Source organism: Lactuca virosa, chromosome 5 (assembly GCF_052849685.1).
Source record: "Lactuca virosa cultivar CGN04683 chromosome 5, Lactuca_virosa_CGN04683_v6, whole genome shotgun sequence".
Taxonomy (NCBI): domain Eukaryota; kingdom Viridiplantae; phylum Streptophyta; class Magnoliopsida; order Asterales; family Asteraceae; genus Lactuca; species Lactuca virosa.
This window is the reverse complement of record NC_136430.1, coordinates 437,873,161-437,899,757: the sequence shown is the minus strand read 5'-3', so window position 1 is coordinate 437,899,757 and position 26,597 is coordinate 437,873,161. Positions and strand designations below refer to the sequence as shown.

At 35.5% G+C, this 26,597-nt stretch overlaps 2 protein-coding genes across 3 annotated transcripts; one reads left to right on the top strand and one right to left on the bottom strand.

Moving 5' to 3' along the window:
* The first annotated feature begins 14,590 nt into the window (after positions 1–14,590).
* On the top strand, positions 14,591–17,451 carry GLYR1 (glyoxylate reductase 1). Its single transcript, XM_079049829.1, has 8 exons — positions 14,591–14,894; positions 15,557–15,667; positions 15,799–15,900; positions 16,260–16,361; positions 16,551–16,666; positions 16,790–16,868; positions 16,935–17,105; positions 17,188–17,451. Exons 1-8 carry the CDS (start codon positions 14,787–14,789, stop codon positions 17,275–17,277), a joined length of 879 nt encoding a protein of 292 aa, XP_078905955.1. The 5' UTR covers positions 14,591–14,786; the 3' UTR covers positions 17,278–17,451.
* A 1,557-nt stretch (positions 17,452–19,008) lies between these two features.
* Positions 19,009–21,942, bottom strand: LOC145113770 (oligoribonuclease-like). 2 transcript variants are annotated; one of them, XM_079049827.1, is made up of 9 exons: positions 21,830–21,942; positions 21,021–21,162; positions 20,751–20,891; positions 20,570–20,646; positions 20,317–20,398; positions 20,106–20,161; positions 19,681–19,767; positions 19,445–19,535; positions 19,009–19,335 (listed from the first exon to the last, which is right to left on the bottom strand). In XM_079049827.1, the coding sequence occupies exons 2-9, from the start codon at positions 21,118–21,120 to the stop codon at positions 19,214–19,216; spliced, it is 756 nt and encodes a 251-aa protein (XP_078905953.1). In that variant the 5' UTR covers positions 21,121–21,162; positions 21,830–21,942; the 3' UTR covers positions 19,009–19,213. The 2 variants fall into 2 exon arrangements, with proteins under 2 accessions (XP_078905953.1, XP_078905954.1); XM_079049828.1 differs by lacking the exon at positions 21,830–21,942 and adding an exon at positions 21,361–21,488.
* Positions 21,943–26,597: the final 4,655 nt, after the last annotated feature.

Here is a 26,597-nt window from a genome sequence, read left to right as displayed (position 1 = left end):
TATTAGTTTTTTAAAAAATTAACAAGCCAAAAAAGACGTTTGGGTATTTAAAAAATGTTTTTTAAAACAACTTTTTTAATAGGAAAAAGTAAAAATTTTAAAAAGTTGGAAAATCCTAACTTTTTAGCTTTTTAATCATTTTACTCCTAAAAAACAGCTTTTCTCATCCAAACACTTTTTAAAATCTGTTTTTCCTAAAAGTCATAAACTAATAAGCACTTTTCTTAAAAATCACTTTTGGGATAAATAAATAAAAGCTAACCCAAACACACCCGTAGAGCGTCTGCGTCACTTGGATGACATCCGACATGTGCAACAGTAGAAAAGACAAATTGGGAGAGTAAATCATAGTTAAGAGCAAGACATAAATATGAATAATCAAATATAGAGCATATGCTTCGAGAACCTACAAAAAGAGGCAAGCAAAGGGGTAAGTCAATATGAACAGTAAAAACCATAAATTGGTATATCAAGATACAATCGTATGTGCAATAAGAACGTAATAACAATAGAGGGAACGATGTTATCCATCAACCATGATGTGTTGTCTATGCACTCTCCTATCTAATATCATGTTCTTGAGAAAATTGAGTTCATTCATTGTTTATTATATATATATATATATATATATATATATATATATATATATATATATATATATATATATATATATATATATATATATATATATATATATATATATATAACACATCGGTATACACTTATATTAGCAATCCAGCGCAAGTAGTTATCAACAAGATCACATCAAAGAAATAAAATATAATGATCCAAATCGGGTATCGCAACTTCTCTTCTACAGTTCCTCGCTTCCTAATGAATTCACTTGAAAAGCATGCAACAATAGAGTTGGTAAGCTACAAAGAACTTAGTGGGTAACCCCTAATGACAATGCACATAATAATCATAACATTGCTTATATTAATAAGATAACACCGACTCATTATAATCTCTAGATGTGTGACATTCCCAAATTCACGGTCATTTTAAAATTTTATTTATGCTTATTTGAAAATCAGATTATTCATTTTAAAGAATAATATTGCGGTATATGTTCCCAAAAAAACATGATAATTATATTATCAAAACATTTCCGAAGAAATGTATTTTGTTTATATTAAAACTTTGGGATGTCATCGTCAATACAGAAACATAAGTATAAAAAGACCTTACATTCATTTACACTAGTGATTTACATATCCTTTAATCTCTCAGTGTAATGTAGCTTCGTATCGACACATGTGATACAAATAAACTTAGTGAGTCAAGTTGGGAAACCTGGTGGTCAGTGTAATGTAGCTTCGTATCAATTTAATCACCTTTACTAAACAACTTTGTTGGATATCAAAAGTTTTCACCAATCCTTGCTCATGATAAAAACACACAGTGGCCTATTAAAGGTACTCCAGCGATACACTACCACTTGAGCAAATAATTATGAACAGAAAGCAAGTTGGCAAAGGGAATTAAGTTGCTTTAAAAAGAATCGGCACCAGAAAATCGGCAAAAAAATGGGTGGCGAGGGGGATCGTTGCAGATGAAATTGGCGACGGTGGATGATGCTGAACAATTGTGATGTCGGCCGATGATTTTGTAGGGTTTCAAAATTGATTATCCTAATTTAATTTAAAGGGATATTAAATGTTCTGAATATTCTCTATAATTAAATATGGTATAGATTGCTATTATACCCTTAAACAATTTATTAATTATTTATTTTTTTACTAATTTGTGATTGGTGCATTCATGCACACAATAGTTGTTAGAAACATTTGAACCTAATTCTCTCTCTCTCTATATATATATATATATATATATATATATATATATATATATATATATATATATAGAGAGAGAGAGAGAGAGAGAGAGCTAGGTTCATGTCACACCCCCAAACTGGAACGGCAGAAACGTTCGGGGGTGGAGGACGTCATGTACAGTATCACAACAATTGAATAATAGTAATCAAAGCAACAACAACCATTGTATTGATATTAAAATGTTTACATTGTATTCGAATCACATATGATTGACTCCAAAAGTAAATAGAAAAATAAAGACTTGAAGCTACAATGCTCCGTCTTCTAGGAACCCGGTGTGTGTATGTATCTACTAGTGTCCTAAGAATACAAGTGGTTTTTGAAAGCGTGTAAACATTAAAGTTGGTGAGTTCATAAGCATTTTGTTTTGGAAAGTATGTTCTTTGTTCTTTGAAAATGTAAATGTTTTCCTCCAGAAAATCCTATATTTTCTGATGTAATGAATGTAAGAAACGTGACCAATGCTAGTTCTTTCTACGAGTACTTAATGGATACAAGCTATATACAATTTGGATCGAGCAAACAATCGACTGTATGATTCTGCCCTAAGCCCACAACCAAACAAGGAACAAGAAATGAGTCGGAATTCACACATTCCACTGTCTGTCGGATCTTCCTTGTATATAACCCTAACACATCCACTAGGTACTTATAGAGTTAACTGTAATGATTCTATTTGAAATGTAGACATATTCTTCCAGAAAAGTATGTTTTGTACTAGAAAATAACGTATTGTACTTGTATATAGTGACCTAACCCATATCTGTTTCCCTTATAACCCTTGTAGTAATGTACTTGTAATGTAGAATAATTATTTTTAAATAATTATTTAGTAGTGTATACTTGTACCAATGTATTAGAGTAGTGTTTCCCAAACTATACCTATTATAGTTTGAATAAATGTTTTGATCCCGTGTGTTGTACTTAGCAAAATAGTGTAGAGATTTCCAAACTATGTGCAATTAGTTTAAATGTATGTTTCGTAGTGAAATGAAAACATTTACAATTTAATTGTATGAAAGCAATTACCCTTATTTTCGACATATTACAAAAGGGTTAAAATATATAAAATATTTTTAGGAAATGTAGCGACTTGCTCAGTTTGAAACCATTGCAAAAGTTTTAACACTATTTAAAAATGTTTGAATGAACACAATAGTCCCTGTGTTTTACTTGTATTCCCCCCTAAAAATATTACAAACATTGAAAATGTAGGGGTATGAACTCACATCGAATGTGTGTGCTCGGTTGAGTTGTGAAGTGTTAACGGTAAAGCCTCAGATTAGTATACGTGACAGCAGTCGTATCCTAAAAATAATTATCCCCGACGTCGTATTTAAATTAATAAGATGTTAATTTAAATAATAATTAAATAGTGATTTAATTAGTTAAGGGACACTTACAATATTTATTTGAAATTAATTGGAAGTGTTGAAAGGGGTTTACGGTTGAAAAATGAAAAGGGGTTTACGGTTGGAAAATGGGTTCACGGTATGTTCTTGGTGGATGTTTGAAGAATTGAAGATGTGGTTGAATGTTCTTGATGTTCTTGGTGAAAACTTGAAGATTTGGGCAAAGTTTCATGAATTTATGAAGGTTCACGGATGGTAGTTGAGAGCAAATATGGGAGTGTTCACGCCTGGAAATGTGATAAATGAATTTGTTCACGGTTGAATACATATATATAGGGGTGTTTACGGTTCATAATGGGCTTAAGCCTTTGGGTTAACGGTCCTAATTGGGCCTTGGTTGATGTTCACGGTCATAACATGGCCGAGAACACCTTGTTTCTTTGATTCCTAGTCCGTGAACAACTTTGTGAATCAAACCTAGGTCGTAAACTACATTTTCTATTTAATTCAAACTGTGAATTACATCATGGAATCCTTCTTGGCCATGAACTCTAAGTTCTAGAAGCTTTTGGACCATGAACACCTTTATATTTTATTCCTTTAGGCCGTGAACACTTCTATGATGTGTTATTTATGTTTTAAACCCTAATCTTTTACCCAAAGTTGGATTATACCTTCCTAACTTTGCTTGGCTTTCAATTCCTACTTCTTTGTTAGCTCTATATGCAAGCCCTAAGACTATAGAGGATATCATGCAACAAATATTTTGCAATGTGGTTTACACTAGTACTTGGTTAGGTTTTTGACCATACTAGGTCTAAAATTTGGAGTTGTGACAGTTCAAGTATTCTAACTAAGTATTGTGTGGACGTAGGAATAATTGTGGGCCAATCATTTCAAAAACCAAGATAGGGGTAAAATTGTAATCTTACCTATTAATTAATTTTGGTAATTAAATAATTAAGTTATTATTTCCTTTAATTTAGGAAAATTAATTTAAAACCCTACCACAGACGTCGACCTCTAAACTGCAACCGGTTTTGGTGGGTGCGACTTCAACAGAGAACAACGAGGGGGAAGGGACGAAAGGTGAAGCTATGATCGAGGAACTGTACTCATCTAGAGAAGGAGAGTTCGATCTAGAGGTGTTTGGATTGCGGTTGCGGTTCCAAGGTAATGGTTCTCCTCATTCATTCTCCTCTTTTTTTGTTTGGTCCTCGTCTTCAAATCACCATCACCTCCGGCTGCCATGGCCGCCGGCCATTGTTGCCATCGTCGACTACCTGCCACCTTGCTGTGGTGGCAGTGGGTGTGTCTTGGGTGGTACCGTTAATGCTAACATTGATTTTTTTTTTCAGAAATTGATTTTCTCCATCTCTAAAATCGATTTCTTTCTTCTCATAAATTTTGGATGAAATCAATTTTAATGTTTCTCTTGTTAAATCTGAATACTTATCCGGTAGAGTATTGTTAATGGTGGAAATTGTCGAAGTCGATTCAAATTGGGGCTCTTTAAATCAGTTGGTGGCTTTGTGGACGAAAATATCAGTATCTAACAATCTTAATAAACCACTTGGTATGTTCGTTTATACAAGTCTAATTAACCTAATCTGGTGAGCAATGCATGCTTGGCTTGAAATTAGGGCTCTGTTATTGTTAGTGTTAGTAACATCGTCTCTCTTTCTTCTTTGCAATTGAATGTTATCATTTTCTAAAGCATGGAACCATAAATTATATATACCATAAGAACAAATAAGTTGTTTTATTTTGGGTATTTTAGTTATTGATGATGATGCCATACCAAACTACCATTATTATTTATGTATATTCCAAATTCAAAACAACAATCAATATCTATTCTGGATTTTGAAATAAGTTTTAGTTGTTACTCCATTTGTCTCATAGTTAGAGTCCTTTTCTGAGTTTTGGATGAGTATTTTTGGGTGCATTGCAGGTTCTTGAAAATTACAGCAAAGTTGTCCAAAAGGCTGCTGAGTTCAGAGCACCAAAGAGCTTGAGAATACAACAAGTTAAGAGCAGAATATTCTGTCAGAATGTATAAAACAATAATATTCTTTCGGGATGTATTGTTGCTTCTGTTAGATTTTGATTTTTGTTTTTCATTTTTAACCATTCTTAGTTGTAATCTATAAGAATAAATGTGATTCATAACTGTTGTTAGTCATATATCTTTCAGAATGGAATTGTTATTCTGTCATAATGGAATTGTTAGTCGTATTTTTTAAGAATGAATGTAATTATTGATTCTAAAATATTAATTTCGTTTGTATAAAATTTGTATTCATTAAAAATAATTAATTATAGTATTTTTTCAGAATATAATGAGTTTTTGATGATAATCATAAACACATTCTTTTAGAATATCCGAAATAATAGAATTATTCCAGAAAATCAGATTTGTAAAGTTAAGAGAATTAATTATTCCCTAAAATTCCTTTTTAAATTTGTGTTTCCTAATTTGAAAGTAATGGAAATGTACATTTTTACCCTTCTTTTAATTAAATGGTATTATTATTATTTTTTAATTTAATAATAGGGATAAATGACTTTCTTAAAATAACTAAAATGATTGGTCCACAATCATTCCTACATCCATACAATAATTAGTTATAATAGAATAACCTAAGCATATATATATATATATATATATATATATATATATATATATATATATATATATATATATATGTGTGTGTGTGTGTGTGTGTGTGTGTTTTAGAACTCACAACATATACAATTTCACCTCATATAAGCAATTTTACCCCACCCCGTCGATACCCTCAACGACACGATCTATACTCTCGGATCTAAAATTAACCTCTTTACCTAATCCATACTCCCGGATCGAGTATTTTTAATCATTGCTCTCGGATTAATAACTATGCTCTAAAAACCCATTGACATGTATTGCGAGTGGATTTCTCGGAAACGATACTGTTGATAAACGAAATAGCCCTGACAACTATGGATTTAGTGTCTGCTGAGTAAACCCTGACAACTATGGATTTAGTGCCTGTTGAGCAAACCCTGGCAACTATGGATTTAGTGCCCGTTGAGTAAACCCTGGCAACGATGGATTTCGTGTTTATTCCTTAGGATGATCCTTAGGAATGAATGAACAAGAAATAGTTGATTCTTAGGGTAGATCCTTAAGAGTAAATAAGATAATGGTGATGGGTAATGGGTTAATTGTTTGATGATTAAACATAATAATTATATTATTGTGGGTTGAAAACCCTATTTACTCATCAGGTTTCCCAACCTGACCCACTCAAGCTTATTTGTATCACAGGTGTCAATATGAAGTTACATTGCACTGAGAGATTTAAAAGGGATGTAGATCACTAGTGTAAATAAATGTAAGTTCTGTTTATGCTTATGTTCTTGTATTGACGATGACATCCCAAGGTTTTAAAATGAATAAAATACATTTCTTCGGAAATGCTTTGATAATGTATTTATCATGTTTTTCTGGGAACGAATTCCGCAATATTTTTATTAAAAGAGGTATTCTGATTTTTATAAAGCATAAACAAAATCGGTCTTTTCTGGCCGTGAAAATGGGGATGTCACAATACAGATCACTACTGCCTACTAATCCTCTCACCACATACAGTCCCGCCACCAGCTACCCCCATAGAATGCATAACCATAAGTAACCAGAGGTGAGATAGCCACCTTAACAGATAGTCCAACTCTAGATCCACAACCAAACAAGGAACTAGTAAAAGAGCCTAGACCAAGAGTTCTCAGGCTATCCTACGTAACCACCGACAGTCCCTAAGGGCACTCCATAGATGATAACCAGCAAGCACAGATAACATACAGTTCTACAGGTTGTTACCACAAAGCAACATACTCAATACCAGGAGACAGATCTAACTGATCACTATAGCATATCAGCATACTCAATACCAGAACACAGATCTAGCAGATCACTACAACATAACAACATACTCAATACCAGAACACATATCTACTAGATCACTACAGGATAACAACATACTTAATACCAGAACACAGATCTAGCAGATCACTACAGCATAACAACATACTCAATACCAGAATACAAATCTACTAGATCACTACAACATAACAGCATACTAAATATCAACAATCCAAGGAATGCATAACCGTATATACTCAAAGGTGAGATAGTCACCCGGACAAGTGACCCTACTCTAAAACCAAAACCAAACAAGGAACAAGTAAGAGAGCTTAGATCAAGATTCCTCAGTCTATCCTACATGACTATATACGGTCCCTAGGGCATCCCTCTACTACCAGATAATCAATACTAGTGGGCCGACTTTGGTGCCTTAGACCCACGGGTACAGTGAGGCGAAACTCACCTGGATGTGCGTGCAGAAACCACTATAGCAATGAAGGGCACTACCAGCTTCAACTCACTCCCAATCACCTACAGGAAGATACTCGAGTCAATATCCGTTCACATGTCGTAGTCACATGCAACAGTTACCTCTTCTCATGAAATGACGATTAGGGTTTCACATGAAATGACGATTAGGGTTAAAGTAAGAACACTTAACCCATTAAGGACTTAATCACTTAAGGGTATGATTGATTAAGGTTTGGCTTAGTCGTTTTCGGTTGAAATAATAGTCCAGTCAACAGCCTAAATACGCGCCCGATTATTGCCCAAAATAAAGCTCATCGATTCTAGGGTTCTTACATAAAATGATAACTAGGGTTAGTGTTCCTCACTTAACTCATTGATGACTTAATCCATTAAGTCCAGTATTGTATCGAGTTAATTGTAGGAAATTATTAAGTTATTATTTTAGGTTCAAATAATAGTTTTAACACGGGTCCCGGCCAACTCTAAAATTAGGGTTCCTTAATATTAGGGTTTTCTAAACCCTAATTAGGGTTTCCAGCCCCTAAATTTAATTGATTATCTAATTAAATAAATATATATATAATTTAATAAATTGGGCACCACCCACTGCCACCTCAGGCAGTATGGTCGGCGGAGGTCCATGGCGGCGGCAGCCACCCGCACACGGCGGCAGTTTGAGTAATATTCCAACAATCCAATCTACATACAATTTCTTACAACACACACACTAGCACCAAAATAACAAGGAATAAGCCCAAAACAACCACCAAAACGGTGGTCGGCGGTGGCAGGAAGCGGCAGCCACCACCTCATGGTGGTGGTGGTGGTTTTTCTTCAATTTTCAGTCAAGCAACACCCAAAGACTACATTAAACTGAAATACACACACTTAAAACCCATTTCACAAACACACAGCCACCACACACGGTGGCTGGTGGCGGCAGAAAGAGCAACACGGGCGGCAGCCACCATGGTTGGCTGCCATGGTGGTTCTTCGTGTTTTCCGGCCAGCAAAACACACCCACACACACCACGATGCTGAAACACGAACCCACTCGTCGATCTAAAGTGAACCACACACCTATCTCAGCCACTACGTGGCGGCAGGCGGCGGCTAGCAGCGGGCTCGAGCGAAAATGAAGGGAGAAGAACGACGTCTGCGGAGAATAGGTGATGAAGAGATTAGTAAGCGCGACCTCTAGCCGAGAACAGCAGCAACAACGAGCACTCCGGTCCCGGCTGACGCTACGTTGTCTCACGGTCTCGTCTGCGTCGATATCACCAGCAACAAGGTTCGTCGGGTCTTGGCTGATCGGAAAGACAAGGAGGGGTGGTGGCGGCTGGAGGGCAAGACGATAAGGTGGCGGCTGAAGGTTATTTAGGGTTAGGGTTTTGTGTTTGCTAACAACAGGTGGAGGGGAACGGGTTTTAAGTCACGTGTTCTCATTTTAAACAAAATCCCATATTTACATTTCCAATCCCTCCCCCTTAAATCCTTTTCAAACTAAGCCTACTAGTTACCAAATGGCCCCCAGCTTCCAAAATTCATCACAATTCAAGTCCCAATGTTACAATATAGCCCCCATTTTTATGAAATTATAACATTTAACTCCCCCGCTAACACTGATCAATTAATACGGACTTAGGGATAAAATAGAATAAAATATAAAATATATCTCGAGGCTTTAGGGCTTATTATCTATTTATTTATCTACTTATTTTATTTATCATTATTATTATCTTTATTTATTTTATTACTTATTTTATTTTTTTTATTTTATTTTTTTTAACGGAATGTTACACTTGAAAAGACTAATCTACCCTTTTAATTTGTTTTTTATGTTCTTAAATATTTTCCCCTTTTATTTAGATTTTTAAAAGTAAAAAATAAATAAAGAGGGGGCCCCACCTCTCTTTCTCTCTCTCTATCTCTCTATCTCTCTCTCTCTCTCAACCACCCCGTATCCCCCAGATTTATGCTTGTCTTCTTCACCTCACCAGCAAGTCGAAAATACATCTTTAATACACTGAGTACAACTTTTGTATAAATCCAATCAAGAAATCTTTTATGCTTCCAAACCCAGAAAATCAAGAACTGGTCGTAGCTCTCAATCGATTAACAACATAGGGTCTTCTTCTTCTTTTCGTTAAAGTGTACACAGAGAGAAAGAGATAAAAAAAAAAAGGTATGCTCCTCACTTCATTTTTTTGCAATCGATGCAAAATTTGGTCAACTCCGATGAATCAAAATGAGGGAAGTAGGTGAAGTTATATGACATATGCTCTCTCTCACACCTCAGGTTGCAGCTTCGCCAAAACACCATATCCTTTTCCCAAGAAGTCCTTCGATCGATTAAGAGTTTCACCATGTTAAGATCCTATGATGTTAATCGACTTGCAGCTTCACCAGAACACCATCTCCTTGCTCCAATAACTCCTTCAATCGATTACCAACTCACCCCCTTTTCGATTATGATCCTCTGTATGAAGTAAAGTTAGCGGGAAGGAGAGAGACATATATCTCAAAACCTGAAGGAGATCGAGCGAACATCATGTTCAGTTTCACTCTGATTCTCTTGACGCAAATCGGTTGTACATATCTATCCATTCACTTTCATGTTGTAATATTCGGACCTTGTAAGTTCCTTTTAACCCTTGCTTAATAGAATAATTGCATTATTGGTCCTCTGGCTAGTACGCGGGGCGTACTCTATGAGTACACTTAGCGTACTAGTTGGATCATGATCGCGAGCATCGACCACGTACGTTGGGCGTACGCTGGCTTGGGACAAACCCTAATTTTTAGGGTTTGTGCCCTATTTAAGCTTCTTTAACCCATCCCCTAACCATTTTAGACCAGCCTCCATATCTTGAAAACCCTAACCTCGCCCTTAGCCTTTGTTTTGGCGTTCTTGAGCTCTTGTGAAGCATTTTGGTGTGTTTTTGTGTATCTTGAAGTGGTAGAAGAATATTGAAGACTCATTCTTTGGATAAGAGCTTAGAGATCCAGATTTAACTTCATCATTTCATGACTTTTGAGGTATAAAGTCCATAACTTGTCAACTCTTTGTATAGATCTTCTTTTGGGCTTATTTATGGCCATTTTGATCCCTTTTGGTTGGTCCTTGTGAGCTAAGCCCGTTTCAAAAGCTTAACCCTTTAGATCTGGACATTTTAAGGGTCCCTTAAGCATAAAAATGCAAACTTTATGGTTTATATGGACTCAGGCATGTGTTAAGACCCTTTGTTAATCTCTTTTGAGCTTTAGAACCCCATTAAGTCATGCATGCACGTAAAGTTGCCAACTTTACGTGACAAATCATCTTTTGGGACAAGATCTGAGAGTATGTAGTAGGGGCTGAATGGATTAAGTGCTTAGTGATGTGGGATGGCCAACTGGGGAGTATGTTGGGCGTACAAGCTGGTATGCTGCGCGTACTAGCCCTAGAGCGAGTACGCTAAGCGTACGAGCTGAGTACGCCCTGCGTACTCAGAAGGTGGACTTCGGATTTGGGCTTTTCGGTTTTGGGCCATGTGTGGACCTTAGGAGTTTATGGCCTTGTTGGTCCATCATATTTCTAGTTTGGACTCTTTTGGAGGAAGGCCCACGAAGGGATTTGGGCCCAATTTGGAAGATTGGGCCATAATTGGGCTTGGGTGACCATTTTTTGGAATTGGGCCTTTTTGAGTAATTAGTTTAGGCTTTGGCCTTGGGCCAAGTTAGGTAAAAGGTAAAATGGTCTTTTACCCTAGTTTGGACTCTTGGTATAAGTCGGGATGCAATCATTAATTGGATGTTATTTTATGATGATAGCGCGGGGATCTTCGGACCAACAGTTAGAGATTTATTTGTGAGATTCAGCAGTCTGAGGTGAGTCTTCCTCACCATGGTTAGCGGGTCGAAGGCACAAATGCCGACCCATGATTTATTATGTTAGGGTGCTAGATGTCTGCGTGACTCTTACATGTGTATGTGGATGTATGCTTAGTGGGAAGGGCCCAATGGGTAATATGTATGCTATTGTTTGTTATACTTGTACGTTTGTATGTTGGGCGGGACTCGTTGTGAGAGTTAGGGCGAGGCCCGTTATACTCAGCGGGCGGGGCCCATTATGCGAGTTAGGGCGAGGCCAGTTATACTCAGTGGGCGGGGCCCGTTATGTGAGTTAGGGCAGGACCCGTTACACTTATCGGGCGGGGGCCATTATATGTTTGATATGTGTGGTACGTGGTATTTGGGGGAAATTCACTAAGCTTCATGCTTACGGTTTTTAGTTTATGTTTTAGGTACTTCTGGTGCAAAAGGGAAGAGTTCGGGGTGATTGCAGTGCGCACACGATATTGTTCCACATTTCATGATAACTCTGATATTTTATGATGTTTGGATACATTTGTTTTACTTGGGATTTAGGATGATGTTTTACGATATTGTTTTATTAATTGAAAATTTAAATTTTTGGGTCTTACTTTTGGGACATTACACACACCATTTTACTTCAACGAGGGAGAAGACAAAGTAGAGAATTTTAGATCCTCCTTACTCTTTACTCTTCACCCACCTTGACCACCAATCCTCCGTACTCTTTCTTCTTTCTCTTTTGATCTCCATTCACGAAATATACCTAATTATACATGTGATTTTGAGGCTTAATTTTTGTTGCTATTGTATCTTCAAATGTTATATAAAGAAAATCATCTTTGGAGATGGGTTTTAATGTAGGTGTGATGGATTTCCGTTTTGGGTTTAAAAAGAGATGTATATGTTTATTGAATTTGAACCCAGATCTTCATACGGTTCGTCCCAAGATCTTCATATGGGTTGAGTTTGTATGATCGTATTGGATATATATATATATATATATATATATATATATATATATATATATATATATATATATATATTAAATTAAAACAACGAAAGAAAAATGAAAAATAAATATATGATGGGCATTACAGTAATTTCAGTTTACCGAGTGACCAAATACCCATCGAAACTGTGCCAAAATGACCATCAATCCAAAAAAATCGAGGTTTTGACCAAACTTCAGAAAAAATACATACCACGTGGACCATTATTGCAGTTATGTCTAACTAATAAGAAAATATGGATATATGAATAAAACTATTATTGTATTACTAAACAAATAAGCTATAAAACATCCAATAATATATATACTTTTGTCCAATATGTCCATAATTTAAGAGGACATGTGGAGATGCTACATGCAATGCACATTTACAAGTAGAACAAACATTAATAAACAAACAGATTTGTCACTTTACAACGTTGTTTCGTTGTTACATATATATATTTTTAATAACATTATAATTGATTTTGGAAATATTATAATTACTACATTACATGTTAGATTGCCATGTTCTATTATTCCTGGGCCACACAAATTTCCGTTAACTTATCTTATTTCAAATATATTTAATGATACTTTAAATAGCGTAAAATTAATTATTAAAATATGAGACATCACGTATGCAAGAAAAGTTCACATGCGCCAACCCTGGTATAGCCTTAGATATGGCTAAACAAGGGGTTAGGCCGTTTGGTCAAATATTGATATCGCTAAAATTTGTACAATCGAAATGGATCGGGTAGACCCAAAACACCTTTTATCATTGTTTTGGTTAAATAATACGTGATATAGACAAAAATTATCATATGTTACTTATATACTTTTGGAAATGATCAAAATTTTAGGTTTTTATTAGCAATGAATTTTTATTTCGGAATAAGGTTTGGAGCAACCAGGTATATTATAAATCCAAATATTTTATTTGTATCAAAGTTATTTGAAGAAAAAAAAAACATCTCTCATCTCTCCAATTGAAGATATGATGAATACCATCATTTTACTTTCTAGAAAATGCCAACTTTTATGGAGTTTTATCGAAATCTACATATTTTTCTATAAATTTCTAGAAAATGACAACTTTTCAAGTTAAAAAAAACATATTTCGGACTTTGGACTATGTATTCCGAATGTGGTCATCGTCCCGGACATCGAAGACATGTTTTTTTCCCAATAAAATGTTATGTATGTGTTGTCCTTTTGTTAAATTTCATGACGTTTACCCGTAAAAGAGTATAATGATTCAGTTTTTTAATTAAAGGATTGTCCGGAATATACAAGAAGACCATTAATAATGCACCTTTACCCCCAAAAAGGTCATATTCTTAATTACTTTATGTCAAGTCTCAACATTTTTTTGACAATCTAAAACAAAGTAAGATAGTCTGAAATACGGTGTTTTAAACCTTGTAATCATTTGTTCACTTTGTCAAAAATATGGGGCATTTTAGAGGATTATTTCATTCCTAATTGTTATTTTTGTGAATATCCTTATATCGTGTTCCATAATCAAAATCTGACATGTTTGTTCTTCGCTGATCTTTTTTCATTTTGCATATTTGACTAATTGGAGATAATACACAATCTAAATCTACTACATACATATTTTTTGATTAACTCTTTGAAGAATAGTAAGCAAAATTAGTATGAGTTGTGTTTACATAATTTTTGATTAAATTTTGAAGAATAGTAAACGAAATTAGCATGAGTTATCTTTTTTTTTTTTTTTTTTTTTTTCTAATAACATAAAATGAAGACGTGAAGACACTACTTTTATATTGTTATTATGTTATGAATTTTATAATTTAATATTAATGAATATGTGAATGATTATTATTTACTGTTCACATTACAATTTATACAATCTTACATATATATGAAATTCATATAATGAACATTTTCACCTTATTTAGTATTTTATTTGAAGATATACTAAACTGTTAAACCAATTGCAAATGATCTTCTTTCTTTAGAGTTTTGGGCTTTATTTCGAAGATTAGGCCCAGTTACTTTACTGCACACGTAAGAATATCAAGATATCATATTATCCAACAACTCCCGAATTCGGGGAAAAACCGAACCGCAGATATAGCCTGAAGTGGACCAATAATCAGCAAGAATATTTTCAAAAAATAAAAACAAAAAACTGATATAAAAAATGAGTGGAAGATGAGCAACGCAATCGACAATAACAAGAAATTTTATTGTAATGCAATTAGAATTGCTCCGTGAGTCAGTAAAGTAAGTAAATTGCTTTCCATTTTGTTCGTTATTTATATATAGAAGAGGAGATCAGTAAGCATCGGTGAAGGGGTTTGAAGATCAGTATACACAGAAAAATCAAGAAGATAATGGAGGAAATTGGGTTTTTGGGAATGGGAATAATGGGGAAAGCCATGGCCATGAACTTGCTTCGCAATGGATTTAAGGTCACTGTTTGGAATCGCACGCTTTCTAAGGTACCCTTTTTCTATATATAGACATTTATATGTATGTATATACACGTGGTGTTTTTGTGTTGGGTTCTTGATAGTTGATTTATATTTGATTATTAGATGATTTAGATGATTGACGATTTGATATTAGATTTTAGTGGTTTAGGGTTTTTGGCAATTTGAGATAGACATTCGGTGGATCCGAGTCTAGTTTAATATCATATTCATCTGATAGAATCCATTATTGATTTTGGTTTGAATATTCTAATCTGATAGTTAATATCCATCTGTTTTGATGTTTCTAGTTGTTTCTAGTCTTTCAGGCGCAAGATGTTATCCATGGTGATGCTATAATAGAAGATTGATTTTTTATATGAAATGATTCTTGTTGAGTTTGAAGTTAAGAGCTGTGATTCATCCCCTTTCTTGCAACCTTAAGAAGTATAATTTATATATCTGATACCATATTTCAAGATCCCTGCTTTTATACAGGCTTTCTTTGTAATTGAAATGATTCTTGTTGAGCTTGAAGTTACAGGGCCTGTTTTGATGCACGTTTATTGCAACTTCAAGAATCAGAGCTAGAATCACTTGATGCTATTTTTGAAGATTAATGTTTTTGAACAATCAAAAGTAGATTTTAAGTCAATTCTTCAAAATTCAAATTATTTCTTGTTTTTGTGCAGTGTGATGAGCTAAAAGAGCATGGTGCTTCTGTAGGGGAAAGTCCTGCAGCAGTTGTAAAGAAGTGCAAGTACACAATTGGAATGCTATCTGATCCTCCTGCAGCTCTTTCTGTTAGTAGAAACTTTGATCAATCAATGTTTAATATTTTTCATTTTCTTGTATATAATACAAGAACGCTCAAAATGTGATTATGAATCTCATTTTCTCAAACAATATAAAATGCTGTAATTTTTGTATTTAGGTGGTGTTTGATAAAGGTGGTATTCTTGAGGAAATTAGCAGTAGAAAAGGTTACATTGACATGTCAACAGTTGATGCTGAAACTTCTTCTAAAATCAGCGAGGTTTAAGTTGCACTTTTTGTTCTATAATCATGTCTTTAATAGTGTAGTTAAAAAAAAATACAGAAAAACACATGTAGTTTCACCATTTTATTGATCTATCCACTTAACTATATTTTGAGGTAACTAAATCAAACCATTATACTTTTTTCACTGTTTAAAAAAACCATTTTTCATGGTTTCCCTGTTTTGAAAAAAGGGCAAAATACAGAAAAACACAACATGCCTTCACCAAGTTATCGATTTAGTCACCGAACTATTATTTTATTTATGGTGGCAAAATCGATAAAAAGTAATAGTTCAGTGGCAAAATCGATATAATACTAAAAGAAGGCTATGTTTTTTTTTTGGGAATTTTGCAGGCAGTAATAGCGAAAGGTGGTTCTTTTCTTGAAGCTCCAGTCTCTGGAAGCAAAAAACCTGCTGAAGATGGACAATTGGTCATCCTTGCTGCTGGTGAAAAGGTAAAGTTTTGTGTTATATCGTTTGAAAATAAGTAAAGGTGTGAATGTAATGTGGGTCCCAATCCCATTTAGAATAAAAACAAAATGGACGATGAAGTTGTGTAAAGAAAGAGATTGACATGGAGGATGTTTGATACTCTTTTTTTTTTTTTTTTTTTTTTTTTTTTTTGTTGATGTGGATATATGTAGGGATTGTACGAGAAAATTGTTCCTGCTTTTGATGTATTGGGGAAGAAGTCGTTTTTCTTGGGAGAGGTTGGAAATGGAGCAAAGATGAAACTTGTAGTTAATATGATCATGGGAAGGTAAGTATCTTCAGAGAAAGTTAGGGGGGACCTGACTTTCTCTGTTAAGTTGTTCAATATGCATCAAGTAAAAAAGAAACAGCATGTAGTTGTTTCTAATGGTGATTGATTGGTTTTGAGCAGTATGATGAACGCTTTCTCAGAGGGACTGGTTCTTGCTGACAAAAGTGGACTCAGCCCTAAAACTCTTCTAGATGTATTGGTAAGAACCATAATTAAACAATCTTAAACTTTGAAGTTTCATGATTTTGGGGTAAATTTGATGCAGGATCTTGGTGCAATTGCCAATCCAATGTTCAAAATGAAAGGACCTTCAATGATCCAAAACAGTTACAGCCCTGCATTTCCATTGAAACATCAACAGAAGGACATGAGGTTGGCTCTTGCTCTTGGTGATGAGAATGCAGTATCAATGCCCGTGGCAGCTGCCGCCAATGAGGTAAGCCACTTAATATATCTCATACTCATAATACCAACCTACTTATGAGATATTTAATGTAAAAAAAAATATATATATACAGGCATTCAAGAAGGCTAGAAGCGCTGGTTTAGGAGATCTTGATTTTTCAGCTGTTTATGAGATTTTCAAGGTTACCCAACCCTCCCCATGATCAACAAAATGTTGTAGGAAGGATATGATTCAAATCGAGCTTTCTTCCTTCCGTTAATTCTGAGATGTGGTGTTTAATAATGAACAACACCCCTACTCTCTATTAAATTTAAAACAGGTTATGGATACTTCATTATCTATAGATTAAAACGAAGGTAAAATCGAGTTTGTGGTTTGGATGAGTGTTTTCTACATGGGTGGTATTTGATTATCGTGATTTCAAAACTCAACTAGAATAGTTTATTTAGGTTAAAAAAGAACTCTAACTTGAAAACAATTTCAAAAAAAAAAAAATTCATGGGTTTTTTTTTTTTTTTGATATAGTTTATTGTAGGGTGCTGATATTTCCACTTAGTTTTTTTATCCATCCACTGGAAAATTAGTAGATGGACAATTATACCCTCGTTAATTTAGAGTAAGTGAAACACAAATCTGCAAATATTCAGCGACTCTTCTTCTTCCACCGTTCCACTTCTTTTTAGTTTTCACTCACCACCACCACCAATGTAAAGCAGGTGCTCCGGTCACCATCTCCGGCGACCACCTGCTCTAAACTAACCGCTCCCCACCTTCTCCAAACCACTACTAAACCGCCGCCCCTCTCACTCAACAGTAGGATCCCAATCACGATCTCCGACAACCATTCTCTTTCTCTCTCGCCTGCAATCGGCGACGACTATCTCCGCCTCTCCGGGGAAACTGCAACTCAATAAAACACTGGGGAAGAACCGGTAAACAAATCTCTCCGGCTAACCTGCAACTCACTATCACCCATTCCGTCTACTCAGATTCCCTCTCACCCAGCACTTTCCTGTGGATCTGAATATTAAATTTCCCTAATATCCCTGAGATCTTGGAAACAATTGTCAAACTATTGATGGCGTACTCGGTGGAGTTCTGCATTTTAGAGTTAACATCTACAAGAAATGTCGAGTTCATTTCTTCCGGAGCATCCAAACACGTATCTTGGTTGGTAAGATCAGTACTCAACCATGTTTTCAGGTCGTCGATTTTGTTAAGGTTGAACAACTTATCACTGTATTTCACATCCATGGAGGAGATGGAATCACGGAGATAATCAAGGGTGTCATCTAACACAACCTTAAAGACCTTCAACTTATCAGTGGTTTCCGGAGATGGTAATCGGGGAAGAGAGGGGAAGATAGTTTAGAGAGGGTCAGGTTCTACTTTTGAGTGAAAGGGATGGAGGTTAGTGGTGGTGGGAGATGGAGGGATGTGGTAGTTTAGAGGAGGTGATCACCGGAGATGGTGACCGGAGTCCGGAGGACCTGCTCTTCCGTGATCACTGAAAAGGAAGTGGAAGAAGAATAATTTGCAGATCTGTTTTACATAATTTACTCTCAAGTTAAATGAGGGTATAATTGTCTATCCACTATTTTTTCAGTGGAGAGATAAAAAAACTTATGTGGATAAATCAGCCCCCTTTATTGTACTCGATGAAAACCATACAAACTCAAATAAGACTTATTTAACCTAGTTCTTATAGTGTTTTCCAGCTTTTCAATCCAATTAAACATAGTTTTGATAGATCATTTCAGGCTCCCAAATCTTTCTATTATTGAGCTAATTAATCAAGCTACTCTTAGCATCTTTTTAGTCAAGCTTGAACTCGTTTTGACACATTTGCAGTCATAAACTGAGCTCACCATCTTGGCAACTCTATTATAATCAATCACTTTTCAAGAACAAAAAAATACTATAAAAGCTCACCTCGAACACAAACATGCCTCCTTTTTTTTTTTTTAAATAAAGTTACACTTGGAGTGCTAATTTAAAATTTAAAGACAACACAGTTATAGAACATAGTGTTTCTACCAACTGCTAGCTACCTATGATCACTCTTCATCAATATTGTGATCATTTTAACAAACTTAAAAAGTCAACATTCAACAATGCTTCATACATGTGACTAGTTGTTACTTCTTAGACTTTGATGATTTGAATACATTTTCCTTGTAGTATTTCAGCTCTGCTATGCTTTCTTTTATGTCATCCATGGCTCTATGCTTGTTCTCCTTCTTTGGAGCTTTCTTGTTATCTATGAACCAATAACATTTTTTTACAGATATTAATGTTGGTCTTCCAATATTTAAAATCTTTTTAAAGCTTAAATCCATACAAATTTCAATAACAGATAAAAATATCACCTCTTGGGAACCAACGGAGACATAAAGCCTTAATGCTGCTGACATCAACAACTACATGAGAGAAAAGACTAGCCAAATTAGGCATGTATTTCTGCAAAAAGAAAATAAAACTTTAAAAAGTCAGTATCATAGCGGAATAAAAAAAATTTGTTTTTTTTAATCATTTTATGTCGCAAAAGTGGAGCAATTAATTCATGAATTAGACCATAGAACTCAAGTTTTGGCTTTTCTTTTACCTTCAAGAAAAGAAAATCAACATAAATTGAATTTCCTGCAAGCAGAGGAGTATATGTGCCCACATGTTTCTTGACAAAATCTACAACCTACACAGCATATCAGGTGTTTATTAAACATTAAACAAAACAAAAAATGGTTATATTTTTTACCAAAAGGCTCATATATAGTTTATACATCATCAAGAAATGTGGAACATACTAACTAATTCCTGGCAGAAAAAAGGAAATGAAAATACAAAAAAGCTATACTTTAATTTCCCTATTTGGAAAATTTTCAAGTAAGCTAACCAATTTGCTCATTGCAACTATTATAAATTAATAATGCCGATTTATAATTTACATGATTCCCTCTTTTATGTAAAATATAGTTGTTTTCTATGATAATAGATTTGATAAAAAGTAACTAAAGACAAGAGTTAGATTACCTGCTGTTCAGCTTCTTTTTCACTGATGGAACTTTGGATCACCCTTTCAGTCAAACCTATAAACAACCATGACATGTTTAGGGTTTGTTACACAAGACTTGAAGAGCTTTGTAGGGCTATGTTAGATGATAAGAATGGGAAGGGTAATCACGTCTTTTGCAATTTATATCCTTTATTTTAGCTGGTTAATTATGAGCTAAAAGGTACTTACCACTTGCAGCATGATGATCTTGACACCATTCGCCCATCTTTTCAAGACACTCTTTTGTTTGATGTATGACCAAGTCAGGACCCTGAACATAAAAATAAATCATTTTCAGTTCCTGTGGAAACTAATAATATTGTCTGTTAAAATAATAAAGTACACAAACTAAGCAAGAAAATAACAAAAAGTTAGTAACAAGATTATCATGATAAAAGCCACCAACCAAGAGTGTATCAATAACCAGAAACTCCCAACTTACCTCTACAGATATGGTCAACTTCCCATCTGTGATCACACAAGCAATCTCCAGTATTCTATCTACTTCAATATTCAATCCTACACATACACCAACTTACTTGAATGAATATTGAGTAATCAACAAGGACACTTTTTTCAATTATGTACATTAAAAAACTCAAAACTGAATAACTGAAACCTACCTGTCATTTCCAAGTCAATCCACACAAGAGGCAACCTATATTCTCCTTCTAACATGTCTAGGGTTTGACGAGTGCCTTTATCATTCTTAATTAGGGTTGCATCTTGAACTTGAAGACTATCAGTTTCTTTATCATGGTTACCTGCATCAGTACCCAATAACTTGTACAAATAAGTAACAATATTTTTGGCATTTTATCTTACTAAATTCAAACAAAACTAGTAATGAATTATAAGGTGATGGTTCTTAGGGTAACAGCTGAAACATATACCATTGGCTTTCTTTTTATTATCAGCAGCATTGGTTGTCTCTTCCCTATCATCCTCAACATCCAGTTCTAGCAGAGAAAAGGCATTTGAGAGTGTGCTCATATTTACTTTAATATCCTTTGTGATTCTTCAACCATTAAGATCCTGTGACAAAAAAACTGAGTGAAGATATGAACTTTTCACTGAGAAGTAAGAACGGATGTATATAAATTATGTCACTCAATGTCCTACGTCATTCTAACAGTCAAACCTTGTCATACTAGAGTCAATTGATGAAAAAAAAAACAATGATATATAGCAAGAATTACAAATACAAGTCATTACAAGGTTTACTTTACATACCTATGATTCCCAATTGTTTAATTTTCAATACCAAATAGTTGAAAATCAGTTTTTCTTTGAATCTTGAATTCTTTTTTTTTTTTAATAATTATTCCACTCAACTATTGGCGCCCATTGTTGGAATCCCCCTTCTATGCCCAAATTTAAACTCGATCCTACAATCAAAACATTCATTTTTTTACACAACCAATAAAACCCCCAAACCCTACTCCTGTAGTGCTTGAAACGACAATAATAAATACAATGACTATTGACTATGGAATTGACAAACGGTGGTTTCATGTAATTGCTAAGGTTTAGATTATGTGTTTCGGAAACAAAATTCAAGAAAATATTGGCACTTTTACTTAATTTCGTAACGTGATTACCGAATGGCTTCAGTGAAAACGAAAAGGGGATGGGTAGATTGGGTACTTATACAAAAACGTCAATGCATTTCTACCAATTTATAGAGAAATAAAAGAGGTACCTTCACTGAGAGAGCAGTTGGAGGGAAACTAGGTTGAAGATGATCGTTTTGGAGTTCCAGATTCCAATAAGTTTCTGAATATATAATAGTCAATTCTCTTTCAAATGTTCTGCTGCTGCATATAAATTATAAAATGCGTATGGGCCGATTTAAGTGGGCTTCGAGCTTCTTTGACGTTTTGACTTTATCCAATTCAAATTCCATTTCCAATCCATCCGGCATCCATTACTTTATCCAAATCTGATTCTAGGCCTAAATTAGACCTATTTTACAAAAGTCCACAATCGAGTGTTTGACACCGATTTTGGAAATTCTACAATGGAGAATTGATTCGAATATGGTCATATATGATATATGGTTTGTTTGTGGTTCAACTTTTTCGGTTTTTATGACATGGATTCAATTTCTTTTATATATAGTCGAAAAAACATGTTGTTTGTATTTTATACCATCATCAAGAGCGGTTTTCATTAGGTGTGTGAGGTTGCACCGACAACATCTGTTTTTCCTGTACGTAGTGGAAATTTTTTGATTTTTTTGTACTATAAAATATGTCACCGGGAACACCTACTATGGAATCTTGCGTCCGCCCCTGATCCTCATCTCACTCCAGCTCCTAAGGCGGGTGGGTGTGCTTGTGGTAGGAACCGCGATTATTCATCTCATCTACGGTACGCACGGTGTCGGGTGTGTGGTTCAAGTCGAGCTCGGCGAGAATTAGCCGCGCTTCCTCCTCCTCCTCCTCTCTCTATCTATCTATCTTTATATATATATATATATATATATATATATATATATATATATATATATATATATATCTTCAACTGTCTCTTTATCTTTCTCTCTCTTCCCCCTCTTTTCTTCTCCCTTCTCTTTTTGGTACACCACTCATAATAGTGGCAAACATGGTGGTAAAGTGAAGTAGAGGTGGAGAAAGTTTGAGGTAGAGTCTTTGTCATGGTAGAACCATGACATTACACCTACCAGCCTAATACGGTAAAACCCTATTAGTTGAAGGTAGATGTTTATCGGGCTATGGACAAACATATCATTTCTATGAAACTCATGACTTCTAAGACAATTGCAGCCCACATATCAAAACCCATAATTATCGTTATGATTGCTTGATTATGAGATCTTGATTTTTGTTTAGATTTTCATAACTATTAGGGTTTTAATATTCATCTCCAAATCATCATGGTTGCTAGATAATTCTTAGTTACTTACTTGGGTTTTAATTTTAATGATTGCTTCAATTTTGATTTTGTTTTTGTTAAATGTGACTTGAGCATTTGGAGCATTCTTATGGAACATATGGTTTCAATGGCACACTTAGATGTGATGACACACTTGGATATGATGGCATACTTGGATATGATGACACACTCGGATATGATGGTACATTAGGAGAAGCACTTTGCATAGGAGGTGTCACCAAGTGACAAAGTGCCACTCAATGGCACCTGATGGCGCATCGAAAATGTTCTATGCACATGAAGTGCCACCAAGTGTAAAGGTGTCACTCAATGGCACATTGATGTGTCGTCATTGCACCTTGACGATGTGTCATGCACTAGAAGTGTCATAGAGCGATAATAGGTGCCACTAAGTGACAAGGTGTGTCATGCAATAACACCTAATGTGCCAGTGGTGCATCGTTGGTGCCAATGTAATGTCCGTCAAGGTTTAAGGTTCTACAAGTTGTTGCATGGTGAATTGTGATTGATTAACACATTTCATGGGCTAGAGTTTTAGGTCTGATCCCTAGTCTATAAATAGGGATGTTTGCTAGTCATTTCTTTGTGTTTTGGATTATAGTGAGCAGGCAAATCTCTGTTGAATTATATTTGTAATCTCTATTTGAGAACTCATAAATAAATAATATGCCCCTCCTAGCCATTGACGTAGGTCACCTTGACCGAAACATTTAAATATTATGTCTTTTGTGCTTGTGGTTTCGTGTTTTATCCGCTTTACTTCTTAACAAGTGGTATCAGAGTTGTGGTTGATGTTCTGTTGATTAATAATGACATCTCGCAAGTTTGATTTGGATAAATTCAATGGTTCAAATGACTTCACTTTGTAGAAGGTGAAGATGAGGGTACTCTGTAGCACCCGAGTTGTCAGGTATGAAGTTTCTGACTTAGTTTATTTTTTAATTCAAGTAAGGTGGTGGAAGGATGGTGAGTACGTTGGGCGTACATTATGTATGCATGGCGTACTCGTTGCATGCGCTCCATCGGGGGGGGGGGGGGGGTCCTCAGGCGTACCCATGCGTACGTTGGGCGTAACCAAGCCAGTGGCAAACCTTAATTTGTAGGGTTTACACCCTATTTAAGGACCTTAAGTCCCTCAATTCCCTTACCTTTTCAGCCTCCATTGCTCTTGTAATGCAAATCTCAAACCCTGAGCCGCCTTGAGTGCATTTGTGAGCTTTCTTAAGTGATTGTGGTGTTCTTTGGTGACTTTGAAGGAGAAACGAGCTTGGGAAGAAGCAAGGACGTGGAAGTAGCTTGTAGATCCAGAAGTTTGGCACCATTTCTAGCCCATTGAAGGTATAAAGTCTGAACCTTGATTATTACAATATTAGATCTAGGTTTAGGGTAGAAAATGGTATCTTTTGGTCCTATAGTTTGGGTTCTTGGAGTATTAGCAATTTCAGACCATATGAGTTTTCCGTTTGGACTCTTGGAAGTGTTTTGAGTCATAAAAATCGGATCTTGATGCTTACGCCTCAACCATGCAAATTTTAGTAACCATCCAAGTGTGCTTATGGACTTGATTCATGATTTGAGCCCCATCCTTGCATGCAAAAGCATAAAGTTTGAAACTTTATGGCTTAAGACGTTATTTGGGACTTGGATCTAAGTTTTGGACGTTAGTTCTTAATGGATTAAAACATGGAAGTGGATTTGGGTTGGCATACCAGTACGTCATGCGTACTCCAATGTATGTTGCGCGTACTGGGTCAGCATCCCAACTCCTGGTCAACACCAACGTACGTTGGGCGTACAAGCCAAGTACGTCGTGCGTACGCAGTTGGTGGGCCTAGAAGATTTTTGGGGCTCATTTGGTGTTAGGCTTTGGACGTGTTTAGGTTGGGCCTCAAGCCTAACTGTTGTAATAAGACATTTTTGGACCTAAAGCCATGTTAGGTATTTTTGGGCCATATTGGGCCTCAGAGGCCCTATAGTGGGCTTGGATACCTTTTTGGGGTTTTTGTGGATTTAGGCCTTGGAGGAAAGGAGGCCCAATTAGGCAAAGGTAAAGGAACCCTTTTACCTTAAGTCAAGAATTAGGGTTTGGGACTTTCGAGTTAGAGTGTGACCTAATTTCTAATTAGGGTTTTATGCTTGTGTGATAAAGAGAGGAGTTTGCGAGTCATCCGCTGAGTGCGATTTGATACCCACAGTCTGAGGTAAGTTTTGCTTCGCAGTATCAGTGGGTCAAAGGCACCAAGGTCGGCCCACTAGTTTATGTTGTAGTGTGATTATTGTCTTTGTGATAACTGTCAGTTATGCCTGTATTTTTTTTGATGACTTTGTGATTTTTATTATGATACTATGTGGTAGTAGTAGGGGTGAAATAGACCTGATATTTGGTTGAAAATAGACCGAAAGGGATTGCAAGCACCCATATATGCTTGATAGTATCCGGTTGAAATATACCGAAGGGGTAGGCAAGCACCCAGATATGCTTGACAGTATCCGGTTGAAATGGACCGAAGGGGTAGGCAGGCACCCATATATGTTTGGCAGTATGTTTGTTTGGTATGTGGTATTTTGGGGGGGGGGGAACTCACTAAGCTTTATGCTTACAGTTTTCAGTTTATGTTTCAGGTACTTCCAGATCGAAGGGGAAGGGCCCGACCTGATCGCGCTGCATCACTCTATGTTTTTCCGCACTTAGTGATTTTGGAAATTTATACTCTGATAACATGTTACAATTATACTCTTTCGACTATTTTGATATCAGTTTCTTATGAATGAAATGAATTTAAAAACAAAATTTTATCTGTATTTTTGGGATGTTACATACTCTTAGTTCAGCAAGGATGTGCAACGACATTGGAAGGAGAAGCGAAACTGCCAGAGGGCATGGCGACTGAAAAGAAGATGCATATTCTGACGAAGTCACATAGTACAATTCTATTGAGTTTGACAGATGAAATACTAAGAGAGGTTGTGGATCAAACAAGTACTGTTGGGCTTTTGGATAAACTTAGTGGCAAGTACCAAAACAATTCTTTGAAAAATAAGTTGTATTAGAAGCAATGTTTGTATACACTAAGAATGTCTGCAAGTAGCCAAGTAAAGGATCATATAGATAACTTCAATCACATTATCTTGAATTTGCAAGGGGTTGATGTGAAGATTTAAGATGAAAATCAAGCGCTCATTCTCTTATGTTCTCTTCCAAACTCATATGAGAATTTTGTTGATAAAATGATATATGGTATGTCAACTATCACTGTGAATGATGTGAATGATTCTTTGATGTCTAAAGAATTGAAAATAAAGTTTCAGTTGGAGACGAAAGTTCCAGTCCTAGTTTGTTCGCATGGATAGGAAGAACAAAAGATATAAGTGGGGAAACATAGGGAACCCACATTAAAAATTGAAGTCTATAGGTTCATCTAAGGCAAAATGTTATCACTGCAAAGAGAATGGGTACTTCAAAAGAATTTGTCCACAACTAAAGAATGGACGTTTCAAGAGTGAATCAAGAAACAATAACATTGTTGATGTGGTTCAGGAGAGTTCTGATG

Coding starts and splice junctions, on each gene's coding strand:
- GLYR1 (XM_079049829.1), top strand. CDS start 14,787: ATGGAGGAAATTGGGTTTTTGGGAATGGGAATAATGGGGAAAGCCATG. Junction 16,667..16,789: donor GTTAATATGATCATGGGAAG/GTAAGTATCTTC, acceptor GGTTTTGAGCAG/TATGATGAACGCTTTCTCAG. Junction 17,106..17,187: donor TGGCAGCTGCCGCCAATGAG/GTAAGCCACTTA, acceptor ATATATATACAG/GCATTCAAGAAGGCTAGAAG.
- LOC145113770 (XM_079049827.1), bottom strand. CDS start 21,120: ATGAGCACACTCTCAAATGCCTTTTCTCTGCTAGAACTGGATGTTGAG. Junction 20,892..21,020: donor TAATAAAAAGAAAGCCAATG/GTATATGTTTCA, acceptor GTACTGATGCAG/GTAACCATGATAAAGAAACT. Junction 20,162..20,316: donor AGATCATCATGCTGCAAGTG/GTAAGTACCTTT, acceptor GGTTGTTTATAG/GTTTGACTGAAAGGGTGATC.